General features: G+C 39.1%; 2 protein-coding genes across 7 annotated transcripts in view; both read right to left on the bottom strand.

The window, feature by feature from the left end:
• Nucleotides 1-6,493, bottom strand: part of LOC109471442 (prominin-1-A-like) — a 49,673-nt gene extending 43,180 nt beyond the window's left edge. For all 6 annotated transcript variants that reach the window (XM_019770757.1, XM_019770755.1, XM_019770756.1 and 3 more), the window contains exon 1: nt 5,872-6,493. In XM_019770757.1, coding sequence (XP_019626316.1) covers nt 5,872-6,130 — 259 coding nt within the window. In that variant the 5' untranslated portion in view covers nt 6,131-6,493. The remainder of the gene's footprint in view (nt 1-5,871) is intronic.
• A 7,224-nt stretch (nt 6,494-13,717) lies between these two features.
• LOC109471565 overlaps nt 13,718-27,991 on the bottom strand; it is a 70,586-nt gene continuing 56,312 nt past the window's right edge. The window contains exons 17-38 of the mRNA XM_019770916.1: nt 27,919-27,985; nt 27,552-27,641; nt 27,045-27,253; nt 26,536-26,607; nt 26,170-26,233; nt 25,864-25,937; nt 25,363-25,439; nt 25,077-25,229; nt 24,470-24,602; nt 23,547-23,626; nt 23,205-23,292; nt 22,511-22,663; nt 21,882-21,959; nt 21,677-21,760; nt 21,001-21,135; nt 20,679-20,747; nt 20,103-20,192; nt 19,598-19,716; nt 18,979-19,044; nt 18,490-18,537; nt 15,581-15,851; nt 13,718-14,530 (exon numbers count right to left, since the gene is read on the bottom strand). Of these exons, the coding sequence (XP_019626475.1) occupies nt 15,809-15,851; nt 18,490-18,537; nt 18,979-19,044; nt 19,598-19,716; nt 20,103-20,192; nt 20,679-20,747; nt 21,001-21,135; nt 21,677-21,760; nt 21,882-21,959; nt 22,511-22,663; nt 23,205-23,292; nt 23,547-23,626; nt 24,470-24,602; nt 25,077-25,229; nt 25,363-25,439; nt 25,864-25,937; nt 26,170-26,233; nt 26,536-26,607; nt 27,045-27,253; nt 27,552-27,641; nt 27,919-27,985 (1,992 nt within the window). The 3' untranslated portion in view covers nt 13,718-14,530; nt 15,581-15,808. The remainder of the gene's footprint in view (nt 14,531-15,580; nt 15,852-18,489; nt 18,538-18,978; nt 19,045-19,597; nt 19,717-20,102; nt 20,193-20,678; nt 20,748-21,000; nt 21,136-21,676; nt 21,761-21,881; nt 21,960-22,510; nt 22,664-23,204; nt 23,293-23,546; nt 23,627-24,469; nt 24,603-25,076; nt 25,230-25,362; nt 25,440-25,863; nt 25,938-26,169; nt 26,234-26,535; nt 26,608-27,044; nt 27,254-27,551; nt 27,642-27,918; nt 27,986-27,991) is intronic.

Here is a 27,991-nt window from a genome sequence, read left to right as displayed (position 1 = left end):
CTTGGCCCTCCCCCCGCCCCTTCTCATTTTTCCTTGGCCCTCCCCCCGTACGCACCGGCCCTCCCCCCCTGGTAAATACCGTAGGGTCCCTTAGATTGTAGAAATTGTCGACTCGTCACCAAGAGCACAATTGCTCCAGCAACTGAATTAAATTCCTGCAAATGGCGTCGTCTTTCCAGCGGTAATGGAGGGAAAGTGGTTGTGCAAACGTTCATGTATAACTTACTATAAGACCTTTTGACCGAGACCGAGTGAAATTTGATACACTTCCTGACTATATTTTATCCAAACTAAGGTTTCATGTTTGTAATCTGATATGCATGGTAGTTTATACTAATTTTTTATTTACTTACTATGAATGATGACTGTATTTGTGTTTATGATTTTATGTGTACAGTAGCTTATACTAATTTCTACTTATTACTACGAATGATGATTGTATTTATTGTCAATGTTCTCCTCAAGGTTTTATAGTGTAACTTTACGTTTTTTAAAATATTTCGAGTCCTGATTGAGAGATATTTCATTATTTGCCAGTACCAACACTGACCAATGCAATGTTAAACAGTAATCTTCAAGCAGATCCTACAGTGGCAGTATATCCATTGGCCAGAGGAGTGTCCTCCAGGCTCCATGTTGAAAAAGTACACTTCTTGCCATGTGATTCTTTATATTCATAACCCATGAAATATGTGATGAAAAAGGTAACAATGTACATATGTCTTCTCACCTTTTCAATGTAACTTTTTTTAGTTTTTTGAGTCCAGATTGAGAGAAATTTTATTATTATTAACAGTGCCAACTGACCACTGTGCTGGTAAACATTCGGGTGACCTGAGGCCATCCCAGACCTGTCAGTGGACAGTAACAGAGTGATTTATTTGTGTTCCGTCCCGTGGGAGGTATCAGGTTACAGCCCTTTATCAGGTTTGTCTCAGGTGGAAGCTAATCAGACACCTGGTCACATCACAAATATTTTGGATGCTTTTACAAGGATAGGTGAGGCGTACATTGTAAACAGTTTGGAAAACATTTCAGAAACAGGGACAATTCTTGAAGGAATGTTGAAATACAAGTAGTTAATTTATCATTAACAGTCATATCATAAAGATGGTCACATCACAAATATTTTGGATGATTTCGCAAGGATAGGTGAGATGTACATGTAAACAGTTTGTTTCAGTGGTAGACATCTCTGAAACAGGAATAGTTCTTGAAGGAATGTTGAAATAATTCTTTTTTATCATAAACAGTCATATCATAAAAATATCAAATATTTTGAAAGAAAGAAAAAGAGTGGTACAAAAGAAAAATTAGCACCTGGTCACATTTACAAGTATTTTGGATACTTTCACAAGCACACCTGAAAGGTAAACAGTTTGTTTTAGTGGCGGATGTTTATGAAACATGGATATAGATCTATTTCTTGAAGATTGTTTCTCATTTATCATAAATATAATTGTCATTTGAAAGAAAAGTTACCACCTGGTCACAATAGAAATATTTTGGATGCTTTCACAAGGATAGGCGAGACGTAAACAGTTTGTTTTAGTGGTGGGTGTTTCAGAGATAATTGAATGCTGTTCATTAAGAAAGGTTGAAATATTGAAATTAAGTTTCTCATTCATCATGTTTTTTTCCAACCAGCCTTATTACATTCCTACTTCTACTAACATTAACAAAACAACAGATTGTTTTTCTTCTGAATGTCCTCCACTCATAGATTAATAGTTCAAAACCTTCTAAATAGTATTACCACACCAGAGGAATCAAACAGAGCACAAGAATATCCATGACACCATCAACTGCTTATGGAAAATCACTGACCAGGAAATAATTTACCATAGGAACCTGGAGCTGGACCATTTCCAAGGCGATTCTCCGGGGTCACTATGAAAGAAGGTTTGTAGGGATACAAATTTGTGCTGATTGTTTTCTTTGAGCTATGCAAACGTTGGCACAAAAGAGGTTTAGATTTGTAGCTATGGCAGAAATCTGGATTATGACTTGACCTCTAGGGAGTGAAGAATTGGGTTTGGCTTACTCTCCAAGCAGAGGTTGTGGGGAATGATCGTTACTTTATTATACATAGCCGTTTTTTTTTGTCGCTGCCACCGTCGGTGGCCGCGGACCTTCTCTGGCTAATGGATACTGCCTGGCAAATTTGATACTGTCTTTTTGCCACAGAAAGGGATCTGTTTGGAGATTAGTTTTGGCTGGCTTGTGTGCTTGTGTTATACCTTTCCAAGCAGAGGTTTTAGGCTTCAGCTTATTTTTTACGAGTTTTTATTTAATTTTTTACTGTCTGGCAGCCACCAAAAGATTTGCTTGGAATGTTCTTTTATTGTGTAAAAATATGATACTCTTCCCTTTGAAATCAAATTATTTTGACTAGAAGCGAAGTCTAAACTACTGAGGAAAACATAATATTGGATCCAAAACCTATTACTAGACTAGTATTACTAGGATGACATTATGACCTGAGTGACAATGCACATGTACATTCACACGGTCAATTTCTTTCTCATCAATGAGTTCCAAGTGAACAATTTTCTTCTAACACTTACAGTGAATTTTTTTTATCAGAACACAAAAACAGGCTTTAATATGGACCCTTTAAAATTAGATTTTCCCCATGGATACAAGATGACACAACCCGTGAATTATGTATATAGATATACATACACGAGTAGATAGATGTTAAAATTGATAACAGTATGAAATTGAAGTATATCCTTATACCACCTGTGACCCACTGGTTCTCTGAACACAGGCCTAGAACGCTGACAAATATATTTGATGAACGACCTGCTTGCAATCTATGCATTTCTCATTCTCCATACTGTACAGGAGCGTGCATTGGTTACTTTAAAATCCCCTGAATCAAATCAATCGTATCGGCAGCATAACATACTGCTGGGGTGAATATCACACAGTTGGCCTCCATGTTGAAAAATCACACTTCTTGCCATGCGATTGTTCATATTTATAACCCATGAAATGTGTGGTAGAAAGAGGTAACAAGGTACATATGTCTTCTTCTCACCTTCTTGATGTATATTTTAATTTTATTTACACTGAAAAATCACACTTCTTGCTATGCAATTGATGATACTTTGAACTGCCATGTCTTCTTACCTTTTCAGTGTATATTTACAGTACCTTGAATAATCACACTTCTCGCCCTTGCAGTTGTTCACAATCCATGAAATGTATGATAGAAAATGGTAACAAGGTACATAATATCTTCCGCTAACCTTTCAGTGTATATTTACTTTGAAAAATCACACTTCTTCCTATATGCATGAAATGTATGATAAAAAAAGGTAACAAGGTGCATATGTCTTTTTCGAGGAAGTCTCTCATCTTTCGGCGTATATTTACTCAAAACAGACGACCTGTCAATGGTTTTGACACCTCTCACCAGTGCTGAAATATCCGCCTGGGGAGAGACAGTCTCATTATGACCTTTCTCTCTTGCTATGCGATTGTTCATATTTATAACGCATGAAATGTGTGGTAGAAAAAGGTAACAAGGTACATATGTCTTCTTCTCACCTTTTAGTATATATTTACATTGAAAAATATCTCTCTCTCTCTCTGGTTGTCCATCGTTTGAAAAATCACACTTCTTGCTATGCTGTTGTTCATAACCCATGAAATTTATGATAGAAACAGATAACATTAACAAGATGTAATGTCTTTTTCAAGGAAATCTCTCATCTTTCCGCCTATATTTACTCAAAACAGACGACCTGTCAATGGTTTTGACACCTCTCACGGTGCTGAAAATCAGTGAAATATCCGCCTGGGGAGAGACAGTCTCATTATGACCTTTCTCTCCGTGTCTGATGAGGCCTCGCCTCTATATAATTTATCCCCGAACTTTGCTTTAATGTGAAACTATGAGGGGAATGGGTATTGAATATTGACCCAGGCTCTCCGGCCGAGCAGCCATGCAAAAAATGCCGGCCGACCCGGGGAGCAAATCCGCTACCTGACCGGCATCCAAAACAGAGCCGACCCCATATTTCACATCCCTCATACATAATATTGATCAGTTCTGGCACTCTTGGTTTTAGTACTTCTTTTCTTCATTCCAAATTTTACTTGGGGCAACCTATTTCTGAACCTAGGTAGCCCAGTGTGCTACCTGAATTTTAAGAATGCCTCCCCCCAAATCCTGCCCACTTGGCTTGCACTACTGTATCCGGCAGATGCTTTTTAATTTTAGGCATTAATGGCTATTACTAGTATTTATATAAGTAGTTAACTAAAGGCTGTTAGAAATATTGTCGAAGACTTATGAAGTTATGTATGTATCATTACTTAATTTGAGGAAAGTAGTAACTCATAGGTGGGGCAACCTAAACTTCTGATGGGCAACCTAATTTTTGCCGGAGGTCTGAGCAACCGGGTTCAAAAAAGTATTTTGCACACTGTTCGCCCCACCTTGCCCTTGATTAGGGATTCACAACTGTCGCGAGGGTAATTCTGCCGAGCCGTTGCACAAAATCAATCCAAGTCCCCCACAGATGGCGCGGACGGTTAAGAACACGCCCCCGGGCTTCGGCAGGATTATTCCCGCCATTTGTATTATTTTCTTCCTGTGCAGCTCCGAAATTCTGCTGCTCCGTTGTAAGAAGTGTTTTTTAAATCTCTGAGGAAAACGTGTTTAGCCTGGGTGCCAAACCCATAGCACACTGCCTGGACACAAAATATCTCAGTGAGTACTCAGACTCAGAGTCAGAGATATTTTGTGTCCAGTGTGCTATGGGTTTGGCACCCAGGCTAAACGTGTTTGGATCCAAAAGCTTCCAAAAGCTATTCCCGCCATTTGTATTATTTTCTTACTGTGCAGCTTGGAAATTCTGCTCCATTGTAAGATGTGCCAATTAAGGATGTTAACATTTATTTCTTGTTGTGTACTTTGCAGTTAGATTTCTTTATCTACGTTTGTATAACGTCTGTATTTGTGGGTCATATGCTACCAGTTTCAACTGCCTTGATGACCTGTGTACTGATGTGTTGTCAGTCCCCAATAAAGCAAAGTAAAGAAGTGTTTTTCTAATCTCCAAGCAGATCTTTAGGTGGCTGTAAGACATTATCAAAATTGGCAAGGCAGTATCAGATAGGCAAGGCAATATACATTTGCCACATACCCTTTTGGCTGGCGAAAAAAGACAGCCATTTGTATTATTTTCTTACTGTGCAGCTTGGAAATTTCTGCTCCATTGTAAGAAGTGCCAATTAAAGAAGTGTTTTTTTAATCTCCAAGCAGATCTTTAGGTGGCTGAGTGCAAGACATTATCAAATTGGCAAGGTAGTATCAGATAGGCAAGGCAGTATACATTTGCCACATACCCATTTGGCTGGCGAAATGATAAAAACATGTCAAAAACATGCCAACGCCTAAACCTCTGCTTGGAGAGTAAGTAGTGTTGTGAAGTTTATTATATCAAAGTATCATATAAACATGGGTACGAATACATGTACTACACTGCTGTGGCTAGTAAACAAAACATTGCAGCCATCTTTTCCTGCAGGACTGTTGACAGCAACACACTTATAACACCTGTGTGTTTTTGCACCCTACATGTACATGTAGACCCCTCCCAAATTGGAAACATACCTGCCCAGGATATTACTAGCTATACGATACTCAGATTTTGCAAACTCACAAACCTACACACTTCCTATGACTCATTCTTGTCTCCAGAAGCCTTGACAGGAAAATTGCCTGCAGATGTCGGGAGTTACTAATTATACATCTCTTGGCTCCCCTCATGAATGTAAATCCTTAGCTATAGCTTGCAGGCATTCTTTTCTGCAACGTCGGCTCTGATAGAGAAATAACATGGAAACACCTACCATATTTGACATCCCTGGGTGACACCAGCGACAGAAACCCGCTCATCAGTTTGTAGTATCCGTCCAGGCCTCCGGCCGAGTAGTCCGTCGTCGTTACATACTCCACTTGGGGGAGAGAACCAAAATCCAACTGGCTAGGGTCGCGTGTTGTTTGTTGTTTTGTGCCAGGGTTGTTGGTCGTTTGAGCCGCAGCAAGGCCGAGTAACAGAGTTATAATGAAACAGAAGGTTCTAAACAAGTTTCTCGTGTCGACAGACATGTTGTTAGATTGCGTCCCCGGCGGCCTAGCTGCCTTCTAACGTTAATCCAACTGGGTACAGAAGTGGTGATAGCTTGAGGTCTGGGGTCTGAAGTGCTGAGAACACAACACGTGTGTCCGACCGTGTGCTATGAACTGACCTCTCCTACGTTGTTGTCGGACCCCTCCCAAACCTTACAGTCTGCTCAGCAGGCGTCTTTACAACGATTATGTCGCAGACTTCCTCGATTCCTCGGTAGTCCCAATCCTTCCGTATGGCTCACCCTTCAGAACAGGATATCCACATAACAAAAACTGGGAGTCAGTGGGAGAGAGGAAATCCTTTCCACAACAATACAGGGCTGGCTCCGTCTCAAAACAATTCCTGGGAATGGGATCTACCCTACCTGTATGTATGTTACTCCAACACGCTCAACCCTCTGTCTCATATGTGGGTCTCCCTTCCTGAGGAAAGGGCTTGCTGACGTTGTTATGATGTTGTCACTCAAAGCAGCCTATTGTTGCAGTCTCCCCCTCCCTCTTTCTTTACAAGGTGGGCTAGCTGGCGCAGCACACTCACCGGCTAAGCGTGGTGGCCTTCAGCTTCCTATAGAATTAGATCACTCCCAGGCGGTCTGCTGTGTCCCAGAGAACAGCCCCGGGCATTTCCCAGGCCGCGGTGTGTGGGAGGGACTGTGTGTTACACTCTTTATGTAGACCAGCTCCTAGGAACAGTTGTCCATGGCTCCTGCACCATAAGAAACAAGAGGTTCATAAATTACCGGGCGAGGTGTTAGGTGGGATCTCCCCGGCCCTGTTTTGATGATGTGCTTTGGGTATCACTGCAACAGACTGGAGTCAACTGACCTAGTCTATCTCCCATGGGAGTTGGCACATAAGGGTCAATAGGGGGGCCATTCATTATACTTAATAGGGAAAGCCAGTATGAAATGTAATTAGTGAGGTAATTAAAATGAATTCCAAAAATTTTACAAATTGCTCTTTTGTAATTTTGTTAAATGATTGCACAAATGGTTTCTATTTTGTTGGCCAAAAACTTGTGTGTATTTATGATTTATTGTTTTGATTATAATACACACCCCTTTAAGGATGCAGAGTGGTATGACCAAGGGTAGGGCCGTCTGAATACACACATGGTGATGCAAGCTCAAATTTGCACACTGATTCATGCACGTCTGTGAATGTGTGTTTGGCCTGGGGCAACCGCAAAATTGGTGGCATACTGTCGCCACGTGAAGGTCTCCAAACCTTGCAAGAAAAAAAACGGTTGCAGAATTTACAACCTTTTGTTTGTTTTTTTCAAACCATGGTAAAACGGACAGCCGCCAACAAAAGTTAATCAGCAACCAAACGCTGTTGTATACGGTGCTCGAGGGGGTTATAAATAACACAATGCATATTGCGCCAAAAAAAACAGTTACTCAAGCAACTGGATATGATTTTGGAAACAGTCAAATGTTTCATGTCCAGTTGCCTGAGTAACTGTTTTTTTTGGTGTATGTTGTTACCTGACTTTCACCGACATAACATGCATATTGGCCCTCATTTGTTTATTTTGGACCCACAACCCCTGCTATGCGTTTGAACGGTCCGGAATATTCAGAGAGGTATGCATGGCAGCTCGATGGAATGTACCACTTTGACATGGCGTAAGGAGGGGCCAGGACATGGAACTGGTGTAAACTAACATTTACAGTGGAACCTCCCTCATGTAGGAATGCTACATTATCATATATCCTCCTGACAATTTGGTAAAAAATCACAAAACAATAAAATGAAATGTAAACCTCTTCTTTACGTGCAATGTTTCTAAAATTCATTTCCATTCAATAATGATTAAAAAAAGAAATACATGAATATTTTTGAAACCAAGCAAAATCAGGTGTTAAAATGACCTAACAATGTAGGTGCAAAGAAAAAAATGCATGTTGGGTGCACCAAGCTAAGGACATTATTTTAGATATTTGCTGTATAAAAGTGTATAAACAATTAGTAACTTTGAGTACGTATATGTAGCCATTCTCAATAAATATCAAATATCCAGGTCACTTGCAAAAATTAGGTGCACAGCTCCAATTTTGGATGCACAAAACAAAAGTGCATATGCACCCACAAGACCTTAATGTCCTATATAACATACATATGTAATACATCTCTGTCTGTATGGAGAGAAAAATGTGCAGAATTGTGCTAAGCTGGCAGGGTCCATGAGGTGACCATATGGACTAGCTGTTGTTATCCTGGAGTTGTATGGCAACAGGGTAAACCCTTTATCAATCACTTCTGACTCTAAAGGGTCCCAGATTGCAAGGAAAATTCCTCCACTTACAACTTCAACACAGAAACCAGGGCCACGGAAATTCATTTCCCTGTTTCCTGGACATTTTCATAAAAAAATTGGCAGGATGAAAACAGAGAATTGGGAGGATCATGATGAATACAGACAGTTGGGAGGAAAACATCAATTTCCGACTACTGTAAATGCAGAAAATTTCGAGATGGTTTTAACTTTTCTTTTCACAGTTTTTTCCAGTAACCTTTTTACTGGGAAATCATTGCATTTACTGTACAGTACATTGTAAACTCTCTGAAATTGAAAATGTCTAAATTTACAGATAAAGTGAAAGTGTTTTTGGTTAACGTTATATTTCTTTAAAAAATGAATTGGTGGGCTATAATGGTAACCCCAATACGTAATGTGTGCCAAGAATACAAACTTGCAATGTATCGACTGGTAAGAGTGGAGGTAATAAAACTTGAGTCATTGCATGCGATGTTACAAGCTTGCCTTGCATTTAACGGTGTCTATAACTTCCAATCTTCAGCTATCACATGTACCTCATCTGGTGAGAAATTACAATTAAATAACAAATTTGTGCATTTATCTTCTAATTAGAGTTTTACAAAAAAGTCTCTCTTCATAAATGACTGAGCTGATTTTCTGATTTGTCCATAAACATAAACAGGGTAAGATATATGTTTATGCAGTTCAGCCCTGTCGCCATTCTACTTGCCAGGTTTTGTTAGTCCCTGTAGTGCCTTACTGTGAAGCACAGTGGAGAGCAGTTAAAAGCACATTCATCACTAATGCTTTGAACAGTGATAAGGATATGTAATGGTCAGTTGGGTAAGCATTCTAAACTGTCAAAACAACCATATATAAATAGTACAGAGTTTTTGATGAATATTGAGGTGTCCATATGGTCTAAAAACTATTTTTGACATGTTTTAGGCATTTTTATCAGGTGTTCTTTTTTGTACAAGGATCTTTTTTATGCTAGCTTTGGGTGACGTATTTGGTACTTTCTCAGTCATTATAGACAGTCAGTATATCCTTACTGATTACAACTCTTACACAGCCATTTTTTCTCCAGAGAACAAATTCTGCTTTTTATGCAGTACATGTATTACAAAATAAGTTGTCAGTTTGCAGTAGTTGTCTGTAGCTGTAAAGGGACAAAACCCGCATGTATTCAATCCATTACACGCTCCTAGTCCCTGAGCAAGAGATGCCATGTTATCCTTGTGGCCTAAGTAGGTCAGAAAAGACAACAAAAACAATCCTCCCCACTATATAAAGGAAACAACAACAGTTTGACAGACATTTGTAACTCCCAGTGATTCATCACCAGACTCCTGGGGTGTCAGAGTGTGCTGTTGTTGCCAGGGGGTTGATCAAACCTGGATTATTTGGGCACCAGCTAATCCTTTATATGATCTGGGCTTGGCAGTAAATAGGGATTAAAGAGGATTAGGTGAAAAGTGCTGATGATCGACTCCGCCCAAATCGCAAGTTCCAAGGAAAAGACCTGCTGTTTTGGTCACCCTGAAAATGTGAATAGGCCATTCCAATTCATTTTGTTGGTTCATGGATTTAAAATGAACAGAAAGATCAATAGAAAACCAAATTTTCGCCCAGTTTTAGGGAGTGAATGGTGAAGTTTTCTTCCAAGTTCTTTGTTTACATCATCTGGGTCTCTTGCTTTACTTCTACTTCAAACAATATGTCTAAGAACTAAGGTAAGAAAATTCAGACATTTAATCATAATATTATGTAATGTTAATTTAACAATATAACTAATATCATTATTATATCAATACATAATTAGAATTCAGATTATACTAAAAGGTCAATCTCCCTTCTACCACCCCACCTCATTGATTCCATTACATAATACTGGTATCAACTTTCGTGCACCAAAGTTAGCTTAAAAAAGTTTTTCTTAGATATCAGGTTTCTTCCCATAAAATTAAAAAAAAATCGAAAGTACAGCTACAAAAAATCCATTTTGCCAACTGGGGACATTTTCCTGCCGGAATCAATAGTTTGGTGGCGAACGTCGGGAATTTCAATAAGTCGGTTGTGAATAATTGATAGTCTGAAGGATTACTTTTCTGCACCATGTGACCTTCAGTCCCAGACGCATCTCCGTTCTATGCATGAAAACATGGTCCGATTGAAGTTGCAATGCCTCAAAATGGGCCATAGTAAATCGACTGCTTGTTTTTACTAATCTCCAAGCAGATTCAAGGGTGGCAAAAAGACAGTATCAAATTGGCCAGGCAGTATCCATTGGCCACAGAGGGTCCACACGCCACACAAGGTTGGTGGGGGTAGCGACAAAAAAAAAAAGGTCCAAATATAAAAAGGTAACGATCTTCCCCCATCAACCTCTGCTTGGAGAGTATGTTTTTACAACTTTTTCATGCTTTGAAAAATATCAGAGGCACTTGCTTTGGTTTACATACAAGACTTGTGGTAAAGATAAAGTGGCAAGATTTCTCGGTGAGCTTCTTGACTGACATCTTTTGAAATTTTAAGATGAAAAAAAAAAGCACCAACGAAAGTCCATCCTTAGTTTCACTATCTTTTTAGAACATCAAAGAAGTGTTTGATCATAATTTTCTTGACATGACCAAAAGCATTTGGAAAGCCAGAAGAAAGAGAAAGCAACAATGAAAGAAAGACCAAAGAAAGGGACAAAGGAATAAAGGTGACTGTTTATAACCCATTGTTTTTGCCGACAAAATCTTCGAAATGTCAAAGAAAAGCGACATCATTTGAATGTTTTCTTTTACTGCAAATATCTTGTCGGCCGCATGGTGCGCACTTCACCCGGTCTCCATTCAGCTGCAAATAATTTGCAACAACCAAGCGCGTTCGTCCGTCAAGTCTGTACACGTCTGGACAGCTGTTCCTGACTTTCTAGCGGTAAAACTCTTGAATATGTGATCATTCTTACACAAGAAACATTACTGAAGATGTCTGCAAAGGTAACAGGGGCAGGGATGCGAATAGGAACTCGAGAGGTTGAATAGTTTACGGTTTTTCTAGCCTCCACCAGGCCTTCCCACGGGGGCACAGATCGTAATAATTTTTTTCGGCAAAAAAAGGAAGAATTTCGGCCAGGAGAGGGAAGGTCAGTGGCAAAATGAACTCAACGGTGGCCAAACACCCAAACTCTCCTGGCCAAGTATTCTAGTATTCTCCCTCACGGTTTGGCTAAAATTTTACTGCTTCAAAACCCGCACCATATCATATTTTGGTTTGGTCCCATGTTGTTGTTGGTCTTTGTGTTTACGGTTTTACAAAATTTCTGTGCTCCTACAATTCCCCAAGTTTCAAGTGCCCCTCTATAGCTCTAACTGTGCCTTACCTTAGTACTGATTGTCAGCCTTGTTCAGCAGCGATTTTCTCGGAATATAACGTTATATTTTACAGATTAGCCACAAGTTCAATCTTGCATCTAAACAACGCTCATTTGACCTCCTTTGACCCTCTGTTGCAGCTTCCTTCCTAACTTATCGTATTGACCAATCAGAGGACACCTCCTGATGATTTCAACCAATCAAGATCAGAAATAGTTCAGAGTACAGATATCACTTTCCCGCCAAATTTCAAATGCCCACACTTCACGTATATACTAGTACACTGCATATTTGTTGGCAACTTCACTAAGCAATAGAAAATCTAGCACACCCTCTATTACAAGTGTGCTTTTTTTGCTAAGATTGTTTTCAAAATTAAAGCTTATAACCTTGATTGAAACATGCCAACCATCATGTAAGTTACACCATCTAAAGTATGTGTGTTTTAAAATAGATATTGTGTCAAAGTAGGAAAATTATTTAATTTCCTCAACTTATGCATAACATGCTGTCAAAAATTATGATAGACCACAACAGTTTCCACAGGACTGTTTATTCAAAACAAACATTATACAGGCACAGGATGGCAATAAATGTCAAAATGGCTTTACACAAATCTTGATTCCCCATCCAAAAATCTAGTTACTTTATATGCACTTGTCAATCTGTAGTTTTAACTCATTCCTTCATACAAGGTCTTGAAAGCATATTCCTACAAAATAACATTTTGTTGGCTTATTCCTATGCGTGCATTTAAAAATAATAAAGTTAATAGATTGGTCTGGTATCATCTTTTGTAATGCATTGGGAATAACATTGTAAATGCCAGCCAAAATTAATTTTTTGTAATTCAAGGCTGTACAAAAGTGGCTTATGATAAAAGGATAAATTTTGAAGTTGCAAAATATTTACAATACTTAGATTGAGTTTCCGAGTAATGGTTACTGTTAGTACTAGGTGTTCTGTTCCAAAATATCAAAAACGTTACGTTTTTTATGGCCTTTTTTTCACAGGGTTCTTTTACAAACAAGAATCAAATGCCAAACATAAAAGCTGTATAATTAGCGTAATATTTTTTCTTGATGTTTTGCTCATCCATGCCCTTTTGTCATTTTCCTCTTCACTTGAAAACTGAGAACAATTCTTGAAAACAGAATCTTAAAATCACAATAATTTACATAAAGATGAAATCCAATCATCCAATTCAAAAGTCAAACACATTTTACATACCGTAAAATATTCAACATTGCACCTTCCACAACACACATTACAAAGGAATGCCCTGCCCATTATAGTGTACTTTAGACACTAGTAATTCCTTTACAAGCCTGAAAGAACACAAGACAATAACAAACTTAGTGACCTCTTGATTTCTACAAATCTAATCCAAAGGTTGATTTTCAACACACAAAAGTTACGATATTGAATCTGAAATTGAGAGTGCAGGTGCCTACTGTAAAATGTAAGATTAAGTTACAAGTTAACAGAAAAGTCCACATCCTTGCTTCAATGCAGCTTCATCTAACAGCCAAAAATGTTTGTGCACAAAAGAAACTACAGATTATACAGTTAGTTGATATGTAAATCATTTGGCAGCATGTCAGGCAATGGATACATCTACAATACTACAAGTAAACATCTTGTAAGATCTCAAAATATCGAGCTAAAGTAAAATGTAGGTTAAAAGATCATGTAGATATTTCTTCTCTGATCTGTTCCTGATTATGTACAATCAAATTCACTAAAATAAATGTCTTGATTCCATATAATTCCATATACATTTACACCTTTGTGTCAAATTACATTTTCACTAGTGTATGACACATTCATTTCTGTTTTTTTGTGTGTGTATTTTTTTTTTTAAAGTTTTGTACAAACTTGTGCTCAAGATTACATTCAAACTACAATTCTACCACTCTACATTTCTCAGGGATCATTGATTGGGGAGGGGAGGAATGGTCCTTTCTGGTCTGTCCCTAAACATATCACTGTACTATATGTAGTACTAATACATTGTTAAATTTTTTTAAAACCCCACACAAGTACAAGTAAATCAACGTCAAGAGATTTTCCTGTAAAATAGAAATAAAGATGATCTTTACATATAATCATTTGTTATTGCCAGATCCAAAACATCATGCAACAATTTGGTCAGAGTTGATATGTATGAATCCTAAATTTTTGTCATGTCCCTATTGCAAACTATGAAATGTATTCTATATGTAGCTGCTGTCCTTTCCAGAGTGAATGTGAGGCTTTTCCCTCACTTGGGTGTCCTGGCAGTCGAGTCTTGGCAGTTGAGAGCTCCCAACGTCTTAACTCCTTACTACAATGAACTAAAGTTTCTCTTTAAAAAAACTAAGGTTTGAACCCCAGTATAGAGAATACTGAAAAAATTCAACTGAGAAGAAAAAACAATCTTTGTAAAAAATAAACATTCTGAATCCAACCATAATTAGATAAAATTGTTAACAATACATTGTACACCTTCTCTGCTTAGAGCTCACAAAATGATATGAGACCCTGGAAAAATATGGGTCAAGTTTTTTTAAACATCTATGTTAAAAATGTGGATATGTGTTCCCTTTCTTGATATGTTTCTTGATGTGATTTCTACAATTGATATGCAGAGGTCTGTCTCATTGCAATTTTAACTCTTGATTGATATGTTTTACTGGCTATGTTAAAAATGTACATGATTCTTCCACTCATTCTAAATAGAACCAAACAGACTCTATAAACTTTAAAAGTTAACAAGGAAAATCGTAGATTTTGTACCTCCGGGTATTGTAATGTATGTTGCAGAATGTTGGGTGCATGTTGGGACTGTTCTTTAAATTAACTAGTGAATTCGCGCGAATACCATTTTTTTTCGAAAAGTTTCGAAATGTTTGTAATTGGCTAAATGATCTGTGAAATCACTAATCCCCCCTAGCCGACTGGAGCCCAAAAATAGAAAGGACAGGAGGCATCCCGTGGCGAATCTGGCTGCCCGACCCTCAGCGACCAGCGATAATGTAAACAAACACCCACACAAACGGCCGCGTGAGAAATCAACTTGCTCTCGAAAATTTATCAAGCCGACCGCTTCCCCCCGCGGCTGCCATCCCTCCCCACTTATCCCACACTAGTTCAAATCACGCTCGGTCTTCAAGTATATCTTAGTGGATGATGAAAATCAGAAAACAACACGGAAATCCCCACCGAAGTTCGAAAACACAGGGACTCTTACGCCCCAAAACACATATACAATAAAACAAAAAAAACCTGCACCATCTACAGCCCATTAACAGAAGATACACCGAGTCCCGTCTACCCCAACGCGAAATGCATGTCGAGAACGTCTGAGACAGTATACCACGGTATTTGTAAGTTAAGAAGTCGTACTATACGCAGAAAACATCCGAAATTGCGCGAGAGGGCGTTGACCCCTGACCCATTGGCCCACCCGGAAGTTGGCTGGCTGCGACCCGCGCGACCCGATTTTCACACTCGATACCTGAAACCCCCTCTCACCAGATGTGGACGCAACCTACGACACTTTATACACCCCGAAAACCAAAAGACAAAACCACTTTCACACACAAGGGGTGTCCATACGCTGTCAAAACGCATCATTTTCACGCACTAAAACACACATACTAAAAAACAAAAACAACGTGCACCATCTACAGCCCAATAGCAAAACGTATACCAAGTCCCAGACATATCCGTCCACCCAAACGCTAGAAACTGCTGCGAACGTAATTTTCGTCTTCCCCCACAAAACCTCCGCGCACGGGATACATCCCTACCCGGAGGTAAAAAGTTGAGCTTAAAATATCCTGGATATGTATGGTTTAAAATTGACAAAATATATGATATGTTGAACCTAGAACTAGTTTTGACTTACAAATCAGAAAATCTAAGTTAAAATGGCACAAATTGTTTCTGATGATCAAAAACTGGTCGAAGGCACATTTTCCCATCAATGAGAAAATCTGTAGTTTGTTGTTGTTGTTTTGTCTCCAGCTTTTCCCAGAGTCTGCCCTACCAGCGCTCAGGAGGTGGTCCCACACGGTTTGAGCCGTTCCTATACATTTAGAAAGCAACATTGTGATTAGAGAGGCTATAAGAATAAAGGTAATATCCCCCTGCATTATGGAATACACCTTGTTGGCGGGAGCATGTCAACAAAATGCATTGCACCTGTGAGAAAACCTGCCAGATTTTTTTACAGATTTGGTTGGATGTTTAGTCAACATTGCATCAGAATTTTGGCAGTTTCAGGTGATATCCTTTCACCCACATAATATTTTAAAACCAAAGATGGGACGTCATCCTTACACATGCAAATATGACCTTAAAAGAGACACTCGAAATGCTATGCACAATACATTTAAGGGTTTCATGCAGGCGCAGTACATTCTTCCAACATGCAGTTGGGGGGGGTCATCAACTGGAAAACAGCACCCGATGATCTTTCAAAATCAAAACTTAGCTCCTTCTTTAGGCTTCCTCTCATTCAATGTTTTAAAAGCCAGTTGATGCAATATCGTCTAGAAACACTGGAAAAAGTCCAGTCGCTTTACACATTCAATGACATTCACTACAACCAATTATCAATTTGAAATTGAATCAAGTATAATTGCTGATTGTGTGACATTAAAGTTAACTGAATCAATTTCTACATCATTGATTTGTACTTTATTTGCATGAAGCACAATGCAAACAATGTTTAGCCTGGAACCATCCGTTTGGAGGCCTGTAAGTCATAATTCTCTTCATTAAAAATATAGCCTCCAAATGGCTGGTCCCAGTCTAAACCGGATCTAGAAAGTGCCAGGGAGCAGCAAATTACAAGCCAGTGCAAGCCACCAATAAATACCTTGACCTCCGAACATACACGTGCAGAACAAGCCACCACGACAGTCAGACACAATTAATAGTTAATTGAAAACACTGCACACATTGCAGCAGCATTAGTTAGGACATGTAGCCTGGACCTATGTCGGCCCTAAGTAAGAGTGACGGTACCCTGACAGGATAATGGTTGAAAGAGGGTAGAGGAAGGTAAGAGGAGAGCCCTTACAGCCTTCCTGTGTGATACCCTCTTTCAGTCATTACTAGGTCCAGGCTTTGGGGGTGGATTAGGATGTTAATCGCGGAGAATTAGATTGCTTGCGTGCAAAGCCACCATATATCCGCCACACTGCTCAGATGAAAACTTCTATAAATAATGGCATTTTTTACGTGCATCAGCTAGGTACATCTTTTTTTTTTCTTTTAACCTTGTGCCCTGGCTTTTCTTTTGAACTTGATCTGATTAAGATGCCGACCAAGGTGTAAAAATCCTTGTAAAAATCTTGTAGTAAACGGGTCATTTCTCATGTTGCTCTGTGCAAAATAAGGATAATTTTGAAATAAAAGAATAAAAAACAAAGGTGTTTATCATGATGATTCATGGCAGTTTTTAGTGCAATAAATGGCATTTTACGTGCAACAAATGGCATTTTTTATGTGCAACAAATGGCATTTTTACGTGCAAAAATAGCTTTATTAAACGTGCAGCAAACAAACAAATAAAGGTGTTTTCATGTATCAACAGAAATTGAACTACAAGTCTTCGTACTGAGCAGTGCTTTGGCCAGTGTTGATTTTTTTAGCTTGAGACATAAAACCACTTACATAGCACTTTTTCACCGTGAGCTAGGTAGGTACCTGAACCTCAATATCTAGAACACACCAGGGAGACGGGATTGTGCAACAAAACACACATGGTGCAGCAAATACAGCAACACATAGACATGGACACCACAAAATGGGAAAATCATAAGGTGCAAATAGCCATAAATAAAACAACTGTCCGCTTCCAACATAATGCATAATTATGATTGTGACTGGCCAGACTTTTACTGGTTGTTGAAAAGAACTTGGTGGCAACATAACTACAATGAATACTTATTTCAAGTCCTGTTAGAAACAGTGCAAATAAATGTACACTATTAGAATAAGGTTTAACACTATATTTAGCATACTTACATGCAGTATCTTGTATTTGTGTTTATTCTTCTTTAACTTTTTACCAGAAAACTAATTTTGGGCATTTTCTTTCATTCAAATTTATCTGTCAGTTTTGCGTAGAAAAATGCTATTACAAGAACTCCATGTAAATTATGCACAACAGTGAAATTTAGGGATTCAATCCTAAAAAAAAATATAATGTTGCCTTGTTCCTTTCAACAACTTCCTTGAAATGTTATAATATGGCCATATCATTGTTTATGGACATTTGCAGTCTTATGATTTACACATTTGGTTATGTACACATCACAGCAAATTGTAAAAGAGTGTATCCTGCTTTTAGACTTAAGATGACAGGATGGAAGAAAAAAGCTATGAAAGGACACTTTTAGCATGTAAATGGCTAAAAATGGTAAATGTGAAAGACCAATGAAAGGATAGAATTGATAAACTGGATAGGTTGAAAATGCATTATTTTAGCATCCATAGAAACTAATAAAAATCTAAACAGGTGGAAAAAGAAAGGAGATTGAAAAGTAACTAAAATTCTCATTGGAACTAAAAAAACAAATCAAACAACAAATCATAAGATAATAAGACAAGAATAGTCATGCCAACATGAGTGAATGTGTGAATGGTTAAATGAAACATGTTTTAGTAACTTGGTGAGTTTTTTGTGCAGGAGATATATCAGTAAACAGACTTACCTGTGCCAATTGGGGGGTGGTGCCGAGGCTTTCTGTCCATGTTTCATGCTAGAAAATGGCGACATACATTGTATGGATTAGTAAGCTAGCAGGTTTACGTTGTAAGGAAGCAATCCTATGGACCTTATTTTAGTTGTCTAATTTCTAGAAAATAAACATCTTGTAGTCCAAACATGCATGCAAATTATTATCAATTACACCTAGTATGAAACTGTATTATATCCATAATGGTAAACTTTGCTTTAATATACAGTGGTCTATGGTATACAATGATTGAGAAATTAAAGTATGAAAAGCAAAAACAATCACCGCCATTCTTGGTGGTCCCTTTAATAAGACAGTTTTCCCACTGACACAAGCATTACCGGTAAGAATCCTGTCTATAGTGACCTCTTCACACAAACCAGTATTCTTAATCTTCTTGTCAGTATTGGCTGTGTATCAAAATTAGTTTGAACTGATTCGTAGTAAAACAGGTAATTGACTCACTCATGCATGGGGTAGCTCTGTGGGCCAGGGTAGCCGCCATTGTCGTAACCACCATAACCATCACCACTGGAACAAAACAACAACTTGTTACTGATATCAGCTCTAAAAGTGTTGTACAGCCTTTTGATACCTTGTCATACCATTCTACATTATGCCAAAAAGCAGTTACTCAAGCAACTGGATATGATTTTGGAATCCAGTTGCCTGGTTTTTGGTCCACCAGGTGTACATGTATATTATTACCTAGATGTCTAACCTTCACTGACGCATATCTACATTATACAGTTTCAATCTTTATCACCCCACCTAGCTTGTACAGAGGTTTTGTTTTCGGTTTATCAATATGTTTTCCTGTGTTTCCATAGTTATTTCCAGCGATGCTAGGCACATGTATCAGGGACACACACAGATCCAAGAAAGGTCCTAGAAAAGTTTCCTCAAAGTTTTCTCATTTCCTGTCTTCAATTTCCTGCTACGTATGCAAGTCTGTTACCTTAGTAAGAAATGAAAGTAAGAAATGAAGATTTGGTACCAAAAGGCTACCTCAACACAAAGAGGGTTAAGTTAAAGGAATTTCAAAGCACAAATATAGTTATTCATAACAATCTTTATGACTTACTATCCCATCTCTTCATCATCAGGGTCCATCTTTCTGTAGTGTTTGGCCAGCTTGACTCCGAAGATCATGGAGGGGATGTAGAACAGCAGGCACCAGCCCAGACCAAACCAGAAACCGTTCTGAAAACGACAACAAAACCACAATCTATAACTGGGCTTCAAACCAAGATAATACAGTAAGAAAGTAGAAAGATAATATTTACAAAGCAAAGGTATATTATATTCATCTTCAAGTGGGGGGTGGTATAGCTCAACAAACTTCTGCTCTGTTTATTCTTACATTCGTATATATGGTGACCAGACCCTCCAACTCTATCCTGCCACTTGCTACATAATGTAACAAAACCGCATGTCTGCTACAGCACAAGTTACCATGGTGACAGCTGTCTAGCCCAGGTCAATGACCTTATGTGTTTGGAGAAGAAGAGGAAACAGACCAAAAATAACAATATTTTTCTTCTGCAAAGGTAAACATAATTATAAAGTTTTGATGTAAGAAATCTCACCAGGGAGTTCAGGAGCCAGTCGCAGATATTTCCGACCATGGCATCGTAGATTTTCTTCACAATGTTGCAGTTGCCAACTTCAGTGTTGACCTGTTTGTCAAGAGGCAAGTTGTTATGACTATGATGTATGAAATATCTTACTATGTTGGGCAGGGTTCAAAAGTCCTGGATAGTGCAGGTAAAATTAGGGCTGTGCAGGTATTTCTGATGTCTACCTGCACCTAACCTGCACTGGTTCATGTACTAGGTTTGAATATACTGGTAGGTTGTATGTGGATTTAAATTGCTGTGTTGACTTTTATCACCAATGAAGTACAAAAGAAATAATAGCAATGGTTTCTGAGCATTGTTTAGTGTGATTCATACTTCATAAATTCTGAGTGGTGCAGGTAAAATTTGTCTGGTGCAGGTAATTTTCAATGGACATGTATGTGGAAAAAAGGATATCAAGCCCTGCTGGATGCAGATGATTGTTTTAGTACAAACATGGTAAAACTAAGAGATGGATATGCCACAATAAAGACTTCATGGAAGTGCAAGTAGCATCAGTCTAAAGAAAAAAATATGACTACTCACCACAGTCTCGACATGCTGTCCAAACTTGTCGCCATATCCCAGCACTCGATCCACGTAGGCATTCACCGACTAGAGAAATTTCAACAAAAAATATTACTTAATATCTGATATATGATGCTAAGAAAACTAGAAAAATTCTGAAATTATATTTCCTTTATTGCAAAAGACCTCCCGTACTTTCTGCAATAGCACTGATAACTTTGCTTTGGTGAAGGTTAGACATCCAGGTAATAAGATACACCAACATTTATTCAAGCGACTGGTTATGATTTTGAAACTGATATAACTTGATTAACGCTTGAAAGACAAAAGAAGAACATACACTTTGGACGAGGCCGGGTCCGTCATTTTGGATCTTGCTCTCGGCAGTCTCTGCGTTTGTCAGAACGTTGGAGATGTCGTTCTGTAGAGTGGTGCTGGCAGTCTGCAGGGTGTTGATGTTGGTCTCAACTGTGTCCTGTGTGTAGAAATGTCAGACAATTAGACCTGCACTCTGCTTCGAGAAAACTCACTCACTCACTCACTGTCCAGTTTATCGTCTGTTGTTCCCCGTCTTCCGAGGTTTAGACGTGCTTGCACAATACATCTGGGGCTTGATAGCAGCACGCCACTTGTCTCTGTCCTGTGGGTCAATTTTATCTAAGTTCAGGTGGTGGAGGTCCTCCCGTATGTTGTCATACCATTTCCTTCTAGGGTGGCCACAGGGGTTTGGACCCTCCACATCCAGTGTGAGGATCCTCTTCGGCCATTTGTCCCTGTCCATTCTCTGGAGGTGGCCGTACCACCTAAGTCTGTTATACCTAACTGTGTATAAAAGATGGAGTATACGCTGTTTCTTACGACAGCTGCCTTGAAATATACTACAATGTACTAGACATAAACACATTATTCTAACCAAACCTTTGTTCATGAAAAGAACAAGACCTTAGTACAACCTTGATCAAAATGTGGATTGAAACACACCACAGTTGAGAACAAATTAAAGGAGAAATACACACCACGTCAGACTGCATGCCTTCCACACCATTCTGCTGGGTCGCTCTCAGATCAGCAATGATGGCATCTAGATTATCCTTGCTGGCCTGTACATCAAGCAAAAACAATAAGTCAGTTGTGACACATTTTGTTCTTGATGAACAAGTATGTGGAATACATTTAATTTATTACAATCTGAAAGGAAAAACGTAGTAAAAGTTTTCTCACCGGTTGGAAACTTGTACCTGCAGTAGCCAAGTCATCGGCAAATTTGGTGAGATTGGTGGCAGTCAGGCCTTTGCGAGTCTGTAAAAGGGCAGGAGAAATAGAAGATGAATATATGCAAATAAAGTATGTGGTCCATGACTTCATGGTGGATAACCTGTGGTCCATGACTTCATAGTGGATGACCTCAGTATATGGCAACAGCCCAACAAAATGACATACTCACAGTGAACACAGCAGCCAGTTTGGAGCCTAGCATTATGGTTCACAAAATGTTCTTTCGACAATTTAACAGAGCAAACATTATCTAATGATAGTGGTAACTTACGATGGTACATAACCTCAACTATTTAATTCTCAAATAGCGTTTTCTCCAGCCAGGTTCACTGTGACAACAGACAGGATTCAAGTTTTAACTTGATTAAAACTTGCAGTAGGATCGAATCATAAACTATAAGTATGATTTGTAATGATGGCAGTTGACAAATTGTAGATTTTGTACAAATGCTTCATTGTATGTCCATTAATTAGCATTCATTATGGTTGAATGTAATCAGGAACTGCTGTTGGTATCTTAGTGTCATTCAGGTGGCACAAGCACTTTTAAATTACGACTTGTGATGAGGTGGTACCTCATTGAGGAAGGTGGCAAAGTCGATGCCAGACACCCCTGAGGTGTTGAAGTCCCTGAGGTTGGTCTTGGCGTCCTCACTCAGGATCACGATCCCACTCAGGTTCACACTGGAGGTGATGTCATTCAGCTGGTCGTTCAGGTTTGGGAATTTCTAGAGGGAGAGACAAGGCAGGTAAGGTTCAATGAATGGCTAAAAGGTAGTTGCATAGCCTGTTCGTGGTCATTGGTATTGCCTACGTATTGGAAGGCCAGCAGAGCCCATCCCCTCTCCTTTCACCACCTTTTACCTCCCCAAATGAAGTCAGGTATCCAATATCACCCGGGTGGAGTGAGGAAAGCCATGATGGTAAGTGCCTGATTCAAGGGCATACTGTAATTCACTCAACGCCACGAATGAATTCTATTTGTAAGTATATTTGAGGTGTCAACACAGTTGTTTACTCATATATATATGATACGGTGTCCCTTTGTAATAGCTGGTATAAATCAATTATTTTCAGATTACGAAGATTACTAAAAGCCTTTTACATACATTGCCCCGCCATGAACGCCATATTAAACAATGTTTTTTGGAGGAAGACTACATGACAAAGTGAATAAAACAGATCTCTATTATCGCAACATGCCATACTTTGTACCCTGTACAACAGTTGCTCAATAAAGTTCTTTAAAAAGAAGCATGTGCAACTTACTGTTCGGAAGTTTGTGTACTCAGATATGTTCAGCACACATTCCAGGCCAAAGGCTGCATAGATGCCACTACTCCCTGTTCCGCATTGCCTGAAATTGCAATAATAATTTTATCTATGGGAATCTGGTCTCAACATAAATTAGTTCAACAATGATTATTTCAATGTTATTATTCTTTGACTTGTAAATTTCCAATGGAAAGTTTGTATCAAGTATAAAATATTTTCTAGTTATGACACCAATGATACCAAAATACAGCATTTATTGCTTAAATTCAATATTACCAATAATAGTATCAATCAATAAAGACACATTTCCACTCCAACTTTCTGTTCTGTACTTACTTGAGTCCCTCAGCAAATGACACCTGTCCAGAGGAGTTTTGGCACAGCATGTTACCCAGAAAGTTGGTTGAGTCCAGAGTCTGTGAGAAATAGCAATGGAACATGCATTGAATTAATAGCTGAAGCTTAAAAATAATGAATTATATAATGTGTATATATTACACACACACACACACTCTTGGAATCTCCAGTGGCAGTGGCAGGTCTTCGACCTGTTCGGGCATGACGCACCCGCCATACACGAGTCAGGGGTAGGAGGAACCCCTTATATCCTTGGCTGGAAGTCCTCCTAGGAGACGGATACTCCGAATAATAAAGCTGCACCTGCCGGGGCCGTCTTACACGTGGCAGTCTTTGCACCTGTTGGACTTTGAGCACCGGTCAGGCGAGAGGCGAGAGGTTTACACACACACACACACACACACAAACACACACACACATACATAAACGCACACACACAAACGCACACACACAAACGCACACACACAAACGCACACACACAAACGCACACAAACGCACACACACTGCAACAAGAAAATACTATTTGCTTTCCATGGTGCTGAAAGGCTTTCATTATAGAATGGAATACTACTGCACTGTCATATGGTAATTGTTTGGTAGGGAATACCCCATTAATACAAATCCAAAGCATTAAGACCTGCAAGGTACAAAGTACTGTATGAATTAACCAGAAATTACTGGTAAGTGATAGAATGGTTGGAAGGGGGGTCATTTTCTTTACAATCTAACACAACAGTTTTAATGGTAGATGGCAATTAATATCATTCACACATGAGTTTTAATGGTTATCACACAGGCTTCCAAATTTTTTAAGGTTATGGCATTTTACATTCAAATGTGTGTTTTCTCACGTAGGTATGTCATGAATGAAACACAACACAGTGTATTCTATATTTACATACCTGTGCGATGAGTTCGTAACTCGGGGGCTCGAGTGGCTGACAGCCGTTCCTCTCCACGAGTCCTCCCACCAGGAACAGGGCAAACACGATAATCATCAGCAGGGAGCCGGTCAGGAAGGCAAAACCCACAGACCTAAGAGCAGCAGAATGCATTCATCAATTTGGTATTAAGATACATGTATGGGCTTCATTCCTGATCCTTATAAAAGATAGCACTCTCAAAGAGTTTGATTCACTGAATTTCGAACTTGCAAGAGAATTGAGCACATTTTTCACTAGAAAAATTCTATCATTACATTTGACATTGGTCTTGGCCACCAGCAAACATTGAACAATCCCTAAACATTGAGCAGCAGGCTTTTGGGCAGGATTTTGTTATGGGGTGTCCATATTTTTTGCACCTATGTCTGTGTGTGCGAGCGAGCACCGCAGGCGCGAGTGTTCTAGGGGGGCCCCCTAACTAAAAGCCTGTTGTGCAGTGATTGAATGTTTTTTTTATTTTGTCTTACAAAGAATAAGCTCTTCTTTGGTGCAGAATTCTAGAGAAAATTCATGTCAAGCAAATTCAATTGAAAAAGCACACAAACTACAATTCAAAAAGCCTTACGCCATGAGGAAGTTCCCTCCAGAAGTGGACATGCAGCTCCTCTCTGATGGTGGGTCACTCTTGCTGCTGCCACAGGCTCCGAACATCAGCCCCATGAGGTTGAACAACACTATCAGGAGGACCAGGCAGCACAGCCCAATTGCTCCATACCCTCTAAAGACAATTGAACAAGCCAATCAGAGAACACATACACAAACCAATCATAGCACTGAACACAAAAGGTTTAAGCAAAATATTGAAGATATTTGACATAATTGCTTCCAATGGTTTGGAAGGACATACTTACACGTAAACAGTGTATTGGTCAGCATATCCCACATAGGTGTCCACCATATCCTCGATGCCATTGATCTGGTCCTGAATCTGTAAGAAGAATGGAAGTGAAACATTTCGATTTATTACAATGTACCTCCGAAGAAGGAGGATTCTGTTAGTGTTTGACTGTGTGTTTCCAGCTATAACTCACAGTGGTTTGGATGGATTTCTTGGGTAAGAATTTATATTTTCAAGATTTTCTGTCCAATGATAAAATTTAACTTTTTTTGGAACTGATGCATCTACATGAAAACATGGATTCACTGACACTTTGACTGAAAATAGATGTCTAGAACGAAGTACACAGTTGACGTTGACTTACCAAAAAAGCAGTTACTCAAGCAACTGGATATGATTTTCGAAACGGTCAGACATTTCAGGGTAGCATCCACTGCCTTTGGTCAGTGACACTAAGAGACTGCAGGAGAATTGCAGGTTTAAAAGCATGAACTATTGATTGACTATGACTTACTGTGTCAATGACACTCAGTTGGCTGGGGATGTCCTGAACAGTAGTCTTCACACTGTCCAACTGACTCTTTATGCCTGCATACAGGGTATGAAAAAAATCCAGAGTTACATGTAGGCCTAGCTAAAATTCTAATCATTCTTTTAAGTCTATCATTCCACATGACAGGAACACACTCATAAGTTCACCACATCATGGTTTCTTTGAAACAGTGGGGGCAGACAATTTTCCTTCAAATAATTGAAAATACAAGACTGGAATGTTCAAAGCAATAACTCAAGATGCAGAATGCAGAAGTTCAGACCATACCTGATACAGCACTTGCACTTGTGTCCTCCACAATTCCAGATATGTTGTCAAACTCCTGCTTCCCCTGTGGAGACATAATAAAGAATATGTTGTAACTAGCTGATCTGCATGTGTGCAGCGACAATAATATTGGCTTCACTCACTCACTCACTCACTCACTCACTCACTCACTCACTCACTCACTCACTCACTCACTCACTCACTCACTCACTCACTCACTCACTCACAATGTCGAGTTTCCCTTGGCTCCAATGACTGCTCTCCATCTCTTTCTATGCTAATATTAGCTTAGATAAAAGAAAATAAATTAAACTGTGATATGAACAGTGTTTTGATTCAGACACTTGAAATGATGAAACAACTCACCTGCAGGGCAAGGCTTGTGAGGTTAGTGCCGAGCACACTGTTCACACTCTGAAGCTCTGATCCAATGTCCAGCTGTGAAGGGAAAAACAGTGTTATCACAATATACTGAATTGAATATACTTCCATCAGTGAGGCTTGTTATCTGTTTAAGCTTATTAAAATAAAACTACTATATCATACATGTAAATGTACATGTAACATTTGTCCCCAGCATTGTACCATATAGCATCATTGGATATACAGCGCTCCAAAATACTGCAGTCAGGTAAAATTGGAGCTGTACACGGGTATTTCTGATGTCTAACTGCACCCAACTTGCACTGGTCCATGTACTATGGTCAAGTAGTTTCTAGCCCTGACATAAAAGCAATAGCACGGTAATTCCTAAGAGTTGGTTTCCCTAAGAATATGTTTAAGACATCGTGACAACAGAAAGTGTGATAGATATTGTTGCATAGTAGAATCTTTGTTTTCAACCTGGTAACTGTTCTGAGAAACAGAGGACTTACTGCGCTGAAGTTGGCCTCTGTTTTCAGCCCAGAAGTGTCCAGAGTGCTAAAGAATGTAGTACAGACAGTATCGCCTCCTGCACAGACTGTAGCGCCATCCAGACTGTTACTTATATCGGTGAGATTGTTGGAGAGGTCTGTTCCCTTCGACTGGAGCACAGTCAGTGAGTTGTTCACCGCTTGCAGGGCATCACTGGTGGTGGATATAGCTGTAATAACAGAATATTTATTTAGTGGTACATCAATATGTACGCCAAAAAACAGTGACTCAAGCAACTGGATATGATTTTGAAAATCATATCCAGTTGCTTGAGTAACTGTTTTTTGGCGTATCGTATTACCTGGATGTCTAACCTTCATCGACGCATCAATATGTACATTTACATTTACATACTGGACTATCATTGACCTTTTTTCAATGAGTAAAATATCCAAATTCATTGTTCAAACTAAAATGTTGCAGAAGGGGGTTCAACTGTCACCATGATACAAAGAAACACAACTTACTGTCTCCCATAGCGATGACAGCGTCTATTGCTGGGTACACATCACCCTTGAGTCCGTCATGTACTGGGCCTCCTACCAGAGTGCCACGGTCTGTGGGAACAAACAATCTTTCATTCACAGTATAAAGACAATATTAGGTGTTCATTTGTAAAAAAAAACCCAGTCTGTTGCCCCAATGAAGGCACACTGCCTAATATTGTCACAAGTCAGAGAAGCCATGAGACAAGTCTCCCTGGGTCAGTGACCTGCCCGAAAGCTCTAGGTGAGAACAATCTCTTGACTTGGATCAAAAGTTTTAACTTTAAACATGCATCTACAAACACAGATGAACTTGATGTGTTGACATGACGAATTTATCAAGGCTCACCGTCAATGTCCTGGATGACTGCATCGTACACCGTGTTGAACTGCTGGTTCACGATGTAGTTCAGTTGCTGAAA

This window comes from Branchiostoma belcheri, unplaced genomic scaffold (genome assembly GCF_001625305.1).
Source record: "Branchiostoma belcheri isolate BF01 breed outbred unplaced genomic scaffold, Haploidv18h27 scaffold25, whole genome shotgun sequence".
Lineage (NCBI taxonomy): Eukaryota > Metazoa > Chordata > Leptocardii > Amphioxiformes > Branchiostomatidae > Branchiostoma > Branchiostoma belcheri.
Note: the sequence above shows the minus strand (reverse complement) of the source record. Positions and strands in the feature narration are given on the sequence as shown.